Here is a 9538-nt window from a genome sequence, read left to right on the forward strand (position 1 = left end):
ACAGGTCTATCAAGAAATAGTGTGATGAGGACTGTACTTCTACCATAGGGCAGTGGGCACAAGACAAAGGGGCTTGCTTATGGTCTTGGGCAGATGGAAAAGCTTTATGGAAGAAGCTGTATTTAAGCTGGACTTTGCAGGATAAATGGGATTTTATAGGACAGAGGAGCTTGATCACCTATCTTTTCTGCTCAGAACCCTCCATTGGTACCCATTTTTCTCAGTAAAAACCGAAGTCCTTACTGTGGCCTACATGGCCCTATAAACTCTGATCCCCCATTACTCTTGACCGTCCCCCACTCTTCTGTCCTTTTAACTCCCCCCCCTTTCCCTCTGGCTTCCTTGCTGTTCTTTGAACATACCATGCACAGTTGACCTACTTCTGGGGCTTTGTACTTTCTTCTTCTGTCTAGAGTGGTCTTCCCTCAGTAGACCCAGGAGACATAGCTTCATCTTCAACTTTTTCCTCAAAAAAAGCATCTATTCAAGTGATATCTTTCTTTTCTTGACCATCCTGTTTACATGACACCTACTGTCCAGCAGTCCTTGTCCCCTCTCCATGTTTTATTTCTCTCTATTGTATGTCTAACATACTGTTTAATTTACTGTGTTTGCCTTACCCTTCCCCCCGAGATGGAGTTTTTCATTTCTATATCCCTAGCGGCTAGAGCAGGGCTTGGCACATGATATTTCTGGAATGAATTGTCATTCAACAAATGTCTGCTTTCAATAAATATATTGTGTGATTAGATTTTTAAATTCTCATAAATACATTCTAAATGTTATAGGATCTTAAAAATCTATGGAAACTGCATTGAAAGTTAATTTCTTGCTTAGAAAGTTTAGGTAGACGCTCATTGTTCCAACTGTAATGAGAACATGGGGAAAATGAGGAGTAATGAAAATTGTATCTGAAAGTAAAAGTGTTAGGAATATGACAGTTTCAAAAAGTTAAGGCTGTTTGTTTAATGTGGGTGTCTATTTATTCCTATAATCCTTATTTATTCCCATGATTATTCTCTGATTCCTATCCCCCCCTTTATTTTAAGCAAGAATGTGGGGGGGACAGAAAGACAGGAAGGGAGAGAGATGGGAAGCATAAACTCATAGTTGTGGCACTTTAGTTGTTTATTGATTGCTTTCTTATATGTGCCTTGACCTGGGGCTCCAGCCGAGCCAGTGATCCTTTGCTCAAGCCAGTGACCATGGCACCATGTCTGTGAGCCCACGCTCAAGACGGCAACATTGGGGTTTCGAACCGGAGTCCTCAGCATCCCAGGCCAACACTCTATCCACTGTGCCACCACCTGACCAGGCACCTCTCCCATTTTAAAGTAAGAATTACTAAGCCAAAAAAGAGAAATGAAGAGAAGTAATATAAAAAGATTGATTTTTTTTTCAATAAAAATCAGATTTTGTCTTTTAATTGTGATTTGAGCTCCTAAGGAAAAGTAAAAGAGAGCTAAGATTTTTCAGGATAGAGGCTGAGAAGTCACTGTAAATAAGTGACCATATTACTCAGAGTGGTGTGGCCCTCTCCAGCCGGGCAGCCTGGTGCACCCTTTAGAAGCACTGCCATGCACGTGAAGATTGATCAGCCATCCCTCCCCCCGCCATGTAAGAATTACTAGAGCTGTGTGTAACATAGTTTAACTTTCTCTTCTTTTTCTTCATAAATCATCATGACAAATGATCAAAGAACTGAATTTTGACTCTAAACTTGACTATAAAAAAACATGTTGTTTTAGGAGGCAGTGGCTAGAAGTCAAGTCTTGTGTTCTGTTACTGGTTCTGTTGCACCTTCTCTGATCTCATTTCCTCATCTGCATAAACAGAGAGATAGGGCTGGGTTAGATTGTCTCTAAGGCTGCCACCTCAAGCTTGGATAGTCTGACGTTCCAGTGGTGGGAAGAACTATGAGCAGCAAAAGAAAACTTTTTTTTCTTTATAGTTTCCTCAGAGACAGTGGTGGTTGTTTAAGAACCTGAAATGCCACTTAAATGAGATCTATGTTTCTCATTTCTACACTCCTAAATAATATATTTTTAATTACTCTTGCTTGGTGTAGCACTTTTTTTTTTAAGTGAGAGGAGGGGAGATAGACAGACTCCCACATGCACCCAGACTGGGATCCACCTGGCATTCCCCGTCTGGGGCTGATGCTATAGTACAGGGGTCAGGAACCTATGGCTCGCGAGCCAGATGTGGCTCTTTTGATGGCTGCATCTGGCTCGCAGATAAATCTTTAATTAAAAAAAAATAACGTTAAAAATATAAAACATTCTCATGTATTACAATTCATTCATTTCCTACCGCTCATGTTCATGGTTGCGGGTGGCTGGAGTCAATCACAGCTGTTCTCCGGGACAACACCAAATTTTTATTGGATAATGCGTAACGTACACGGGTCATTGTATGGCTCTCATGGAATTACATTTTAAAATATGTGGCGTTCATGGCTCTCTCAGCCAAAAAGGTTCTTGACCCCTGCTGTAGTACCAAGCTATTTTTAGCATCTGAGGTTGATGCACTCCAAAGGAGGTATCTTCAGCATATGCTTGATCCAATCGAGCCACTGGTTGTAGGAGGGGAAGAGGGAGAGAAGCAGATGGTTGCTTCTGCTATGTGTCCTGACTGGGAATTGAACCCAGGACATTCATATACTGGGCCAATGCTCTACCACTGAGCCACTGTCCAGGGCCAGTGTAGCTCTTTTACCTTGTGCAAATCTTTCCTATCACATTGTTAAGCAGCTAGGGCACACATAAGTCCAGTTTTTTATTGGTAGTTTTTTGAATTTTTTTCAAACTTAAAAGTAGGGAGGCAGTCAGACTCCCGCATGCGTCCAACCGGGATCCACCCAACATGCCCACCCAGGGGCAGTGCTCTGCCCATTTGGGGCGTTGCTCCATTTTGGCCGGAGCCATTCTAGCGCCTGAGGCGGAGGCCATGGACCTATCCTCAGCACCTGGGCCAACTTTGCTCCATTGGAGCCTTGGCTGCAGGAGGGGAAGAGAGAGACAGAGAGGAAGGAGAGGGGGAAGGATGGAGAAGCAGATGGGTGCTTCTCCTGTGTGCCCTGGTTGGGAATTGAACCCAGGTCTTTCCATAAGTCCACTTTGACGGTGAAAAGAACAGGGCAATATAGAGACAGCCATTAGTAGAAGGAGCCCATGAGTTATAAGAACTGGATCCCAGCCCTAACCATGTCAAACTGATGTATCTCTGGGCAAGTCAGCTTAGCCTTTCTGAGCCTCAGTTGCCTCATCTGTGAAATGAGGATAATTCCTGTCTTGCCCTCATGTGGGTTTAGTAGGAGACTCTGATGAAGTGAAGAAAATACTTTTGAACTGTAATGAGGTACGTGACAACAGTAATGGGTGTGACTTGCCTGCATGTTACAGAGAGTTAGAGGCAGTGCCAGAGTTAGCACCAGTGTACTCACACCCATCCTGCACTGTGCAAAAGACAGCGCCATCTCGGTGGAGTTTTAACATCTGAAATGAATAATTTTTTCTTCTATTTTCTTCTTTGCCTTATCTGCTTACTTTAGTTTTAGGTAACAATTCTATTAAAATTTTAATTCTTGATTTGTTTTACTTATGGTAATATGTTTTCCTTCATTCTGTTTTTTAATCTGATTAGGAAATTTGTACATAGACTCCAGGCAAAATCTCCCTCCTTCAGTGATGCCACCCCCTGGTTATCCTCATATCCCGCAGGCACTCAGCACTCCAGGAACACCGATCACAGGTAATTTGGGGTGTGATGTGTTGCAGTTAGTACTCAGAACTTAACACTGAAAAGCTTTAGCTGTCCAGCAGTGAAGGAGGCTGGCTCAGGAGGGAGGGGCTCTCTGTGCAGGCAGGGAGGGTGCAGAAGACTGGACAGCTGCTTGACTCCTGTGCTGGTGAAGGGATTTAAGTGTCATTTGGTGTTTGGACTGTATGACCTGAAGCCTCTTTTAGCCTGTGAGGCTATCTGTGATTCTCATTATTGTCCTATCTGTCTTAAGAGGTTGTAGGCATATAGCTTGCCCTGGGGTCTTAGGTATTTTTGAGGCTATTTGATTTTGATAGACTTCAGCAGGTTTCAAGAACCTACTTTGATTAGCTCCTGAGTATTCATTCTGATGATGTTCCCCTGCTATAGTTTGCAAGGAAGTATCTTAGACATAAGTTTCAGGAGTTACTAGTTCATAAGTTATTTTTCTAGATTCCTGAATGTGGGCTCTTACATTTAGCAGGGCAGTAGAGGCACATTGTTAGAGGTGGAAGGAGTCATAAGGATCATCTACATGAGGAACTGGAGGCTCAAAGGGAAAATAACTTGCCCAGAGCCACCAGTTTGGTAAATGGCCAAACCAAGATTCAAGCCTGATGCCTGGATTCAGAGTTCATTATTTTTCTCATACATCACACCACCCTTTACTTAGGCTGGTGGTTTTCAACAATTTTACACTTTGGGGTCAGTGAAAATAGAATTATTTCAGGGATTATTAAGGCAGAAATCACCCTGAGTATAAGTGAGTTCAACTAAGATCATTAGATCTATAATCTTCAAATAACATCATGGAGGTTAACTCTACCATGGACCAGCAATTGAAAAACACTGACTTAGGCTACTTGAGGAAAAGACAGATGGTAATATGAAGGAGTAGATTTAAAACCTCAACCCTGGTCAGTGCACATGCATAAATCAACCAATGAATGCAGTGTTTTTTAATTAAAAATTTAAAAAGCTGGTCAGGCAGTGGGAGCTCAGTTGGTTAGCATGTCATCTCAGTACAGCAAGGTTGCGGGTTTGATCCCAGGTCAGGGCACACACAGCAATCAACCAATGACTCATAAATAAGTGAAGCAACAAATCAATGTTCTCTCTCTTTATATCCCTTCTCTCTCTCAAATCAATAACTAAATATTAAAAAAGAAAGGACTCGTGTGCCAGGCAGTAGTGAAAGAGTTAGGACGAAGTGACATGTGTTCTTCATTCTTATTGCTCACCAGTAACTTGTAGGTGTCAAGACATAATAGTTAAGACTCTGGAGCTAGAGTCCCTGGGATTGAATCCTGGTGCTTTGACACTTGACAGCTACCTAGCTCTCCTGTCTCAGCTTCTCTGTCTGTGAAAGGGGGCTAATAACACAACCTAGCTCCGAGGGTTAAGAGAATTAAGTGAGAATTGTATATAAATCACATTAGTGCTCCACACATAGTAAGGAATCTATACATTAAAAATAAATATAGGCATGTCTGCTATCCTGATACACTGAAAACTTTAGCATTTTGTAAAATTGCACATTAAAAATTACCGAGCTATGAGAAAAATAAAATTAGCCACAGATTTCTTGAAACTTGGTATTCAGAGTACTAATAGAAACTCAGTAAAACTTCTACAGCAGTTAAAAGGACATGTATAAGACCGATAAAATAATACATTTTACAAGTAAATAAACATTACTATATATCTGGTATGGAAGGGGTTTGCCAAAGCTATGGAGATAAAGGCAGAATGCACCAGAATTGGGGAGCACAAACTGCACAGCCACAGACCCAAGGAGAGGAGCACGGGGAGAGGGGCATGTGCTCCGCTGTGACCTCCATGGCCTGAACACTCCACTGTGCACATGTCCTCTGTGTTCCCCTGCTGTTATTTGGTGGCACAGAAATGAATTTGCTGAGGATATGCACTTGTCCCTCTGTGGCTTCAGCAGTGCACTAACATCATTTCCTATTTACCTTTCTTATGTGAGCCAACTCATGTTCCTGAAACACGTGTCGAAACAGAACGGACTATCAGAGAAATGGTTACGTCAGCACTCAGTCACTACCACCCTTTTTATGCCTTTCGGGCTGCAGCCTGCTCTAATGAATGGGAAGAGTGTTGGTTTTGAAGTCAAGTGAATTGAGTTCAAATTCTGTCTGTTCCTCTTACTAGTTGTGTGACTTTGGGTAACTTGCTTATTCTCTTAAACCCAGTGTCTTTTATCTATAAGATGAAAATAAGAGACCCCACGCTGAAGTCTTCCGGGTGTATTAGTGAAATCTGTGTGCTGAGCACCTGACACAGGGAAGTGCCCAGTAGGCTTTTGTGTCTTTTTATTGCTTCTGTACCAAGTCAGCACTGACGTTCCTGCTTCCTTCCAGGCCATCACGGAGCCATGAACCAGCAGCACATGATGCCTTCCCAAGCCTTCCCAATGCGGCGCTCTCTGCCTCCAGATGACATCCAGGACGACTTTGATTGGGATTCAATTGTATAGAGCTTGTTTCTGCAAGGCCCAAACCCCGTGGCACCTTTCTGTGCAGTGAAGGGAAAGGTTTAAGAGAATCCAGTTGAGAAAATTGCTAATCATTTTACCAATGTTATCAAAATTTCTTTTGAAAGACAATCAGAAAGATTTTAGCTGGATAACTTACTGCTTTTATCTGACCCAAACAAGTACTATGTTTGTCTCCCTGCCAGCTGCCCTATGTAGCTCTTAACTGTTGTGTGATTTAAACAGCTTTTGCATATTTGTGTCAATTTGATGTTGACCACAAGTGCCAGACTGATTTTTCAGACAGAGTCTGTTTTGCTGCAATCAGTTTATAGATACATATGTGTAAATATATGTACAAAATTACTGAAAGGCTTCCATTTTTCTAATTGGATTATTAGATCTTGAAAAGAAAGTTACTGTGAGTTTTTATTCTTTATTAGGCTGTTTTCTGCAGGATGCTTTTAACTGATGGGGACAACTGAAAGGAAATAGATTTTTTCAAAGCCCACTTCCCCTTATGCAGTCTTTTCAGAAATGTGGGTAGGAAGTTCTACTAAGTCAAGGAACCCAGAGTTTGATACTCTCCAAATAATCTTTATAAAGGGGCTATTGTTCCCTAGCAGCATAAAGAACTGACCAAAATTTTCTTAATGCTTCGGGGATTGTAGAGTTTATGTTGTTCCTTGTCCATGTCTGTTTTTCTAAATCTGCGTTGTAACAGCTCTAAAATTTATTTGATTGGGCATTGCTTGGCTCTTTAAAACAAATCAATGTCTCCACTTATTTATTATTCAGAAGTGTTATTTTAATATTTATTGATACCTTCTGTGAATGCTCAGCTCTAATTGGGTTCATTAAGGAGAAATGGGGTGTCTGAAAGCACAGAGCTGTTTTTCTTGATAAGAGTTTACAGACAAGACAATCAGAGAGATTATTTATTCTCTTTGTCATCAGTCCTCATACCATGTGAGTATATTTCTCTGTCTTAGCATTCCTGCTTGATTGAGGTTTATTAGCTAAATAGCATATTTTCTGGAATTTGAGTCAGAGTTCATATGGGCAACAGAACGGCAGGGCATTGTTCATAAAGCAAGTTTCCTTACTCGTTTTCTTTGCATTTAGGAAGCACTGAGGGGGATAGAGCCACACACAGATTTATTTGCCACAGACCTCGGTGCACTTACTGTTCCATGGCCTGCTGTTTCTGTTGTCCTGTGCTTCTGAGATTGCATGGCATTTGGTTACTTTCTTTGAAATGCAGCCTGCCTCTTAGAGGTTTTTATTAGTTGTTGTTTGTTTGTTGTTTTGTTTCATATCATATCACAGTTACTTTGCATAGATTATCTTAGTTTTATAATAAAACTAAAAAAATAAGATTATTAAAAATAGATTTTGAGTTGGTTATTTAGACCAAAAACAAAAACAGAATTTCTTTTGGTTCTAATGGGGAAATATGTTCCATCCAATCAAGGTGTTAATAGCTGCTCACTGGTTACTTTTTAGCCTCTCTGTCAGCCATGCTTAAATCACTTAAGGTAGCCTTAGTGGTTCTGTGGTTGAGTAATGTCTACTTGAACTAAGCAAACATCTTTGTTTCTGTAGGTGTGTATGTGAGTGTTTGAACATGTGTGGGTATTTTTTGTTTTTTTAATGGAGAATTGCCTTGAATGAATCACTGGGAAGCCAGCCATGGTAAGGCTGGTGAGGATGGGGAGAAAGGAAGGGCTTTGTGTTCCTGTTATTCACACCCTACTTGGCATGGAAAAGGAAGCTCAGTCCCAGTCCCTTGATCAGTCAAAGCCAGAGGGCTCAGGAGAGACAGCCGGCAGACCCCTCTTCCTGAAAGCAAGATGAGATAGCCCCCTGCAGAGGAAAAGCTTGGGAAAAGCGGTGGTTTTCAATTGTCTGCTCAAGTCACTGTTTTCTGGATACCACCACAACGACCGTTTGAAACCTAACTGCTTGGGTAGCAATGTGCACTTTAGACAATTTGGGTATTGGAATGCAGTCTCATATTGAATGGTGTGAGTAGAAACCACTGATGGAGATTTTTCAAGTTGTGTGAAGCTAATTCCCTATTGGGCAATCATTTACTGATTTGCAGTGATCAGTATTTTTATGAGAATCCAAACTTACCAAGAATGGCCCTGGAGACAGAGCCTCCATCCAGACTATCCCACTGTTGTGATCAGGCAGCCTGGGGCCAAGGCGGGCCTTGTCAGCGGCCACAGCAGACGGGGCTGCTGGCAGTGCAGTCCCCCAGCAGCCGTCTCGCTCGGGAGCTGCTAATGCAGAGTAAGCTCTGTCTTGGGCCTAAATTGACTGGAGACTCTTGGGGAAAAGAATAATAAATGCATATAATCAAACAGGAGTACTCTGTCTAGGAGAATAATCCGACTGGCATTTGTGGCAGTTTTCACAATGTAAATGTATTCATGTGTGTACTTGTAAATACATGTCTCTCAGATGTCCTTTGAAGTGGGAGGAAATCAACCTGGGGTTATTTCAAATGGAATAGAGTATTTTGATATTGTTCACTCAGAGGTCGATGTGTACATATCTATATTGTATATATGTGATGAAAATGCATTGGCTTTTTGTGCAAACACAATCTGCTCTCTGTACTGCTGTTGGACAGTCAGTGTTTTAATGTTTCTACAGTTTTGCTATTGCACGATTTCATATTCTGCCTCTCTAATGAATGGCACCCATTCTTTGTAACTGTTTAGTGCTGTAAAGAAATATTCCAAGTGTCATTAGGATTGTTGCTGCCAGAATTGATATGCATGAATGGCACTTAAAATAAATATGTTAACTCTATTTATAACACTGATTTGTCTGTGTCATTTGCTGCAACGGAGGGAGTACGATTGGAGCTGGTCCAGAGGCAGACAACCCTCAGTCAGTCCTGACAGGGCTTGGAGACCGTCCGTGGACTGCTGCCTCGGAACAGTCAGTGCTGCATTGATTAAACGGCTCACTAGCTCTGTGAACTTGAAGTCACTTAATTTCTCTGAGCCTCACTTCATTTTCTTCACTTACTCTGCCTACAAATGAGGATAATAAAACCTACCTCCTGGAGTTGTAGTGAGATTAAATTAATGCATTTAAATATTTAGAACCACACCTGGGACATAAAGCAATGGTCTGTGCCAGGTGCTGTGCTAAGTAGAGGGGTTATCCTCATCCTGTAGTGGGGGACAGCTCAGATAGAGGTGGAGTGGCTCACCCAAGTTCTTTGTTGGTAGTAGCAGAGCTGAGATTTGACTCCCAACT

General features: G+C 41.7%; 1 protein-coding gene across 3 annotated transcripts in view; it reads left to right on the forward strand.

Annotated features, from left to right (window-relative positions):
* Positions 1-9089, forward strand: part of FOXJ3 (forkhead box J3) — a 168126-nt gene extending 159037 nt beyond the window's left edge. For all 3 annotated transcript variants that reach the window (XM_066269480.1, XM_066269479.1, XM_066269481.1), the window contains 2 exons: positions 3646-3753; positions 6147-9089. In XM_066269480.1, the coding sequence (XP_066125577.1) occupies positions 3646-3753; positions 6147-6262 (224 nt within the window). In that variant the 3' untranslated portion in view covers positions 6263-9089. The remainder of the gene's footprint in view (positions 1-3645; positions 3754-6146) is intronic.
* Positions 9090-9538: the final 449 nt, after the last annotated feature.

Source organism: Saccopteryx bilineata, chromosome 3 (genome assembly GCF_036850765.1).
Source record: "Saccopteryx bilineata isolate mSacBil1 chromosome 3, mSacBil1_pri_phased_curated, whole genome shotgun sequence".
Lineage (NCBI taxonomy): Eukaryota > Metazoa > Chordata > Mammalia > Chiroptera > Emballonuridae > Saccopteryx > Saccopteryx bilineata.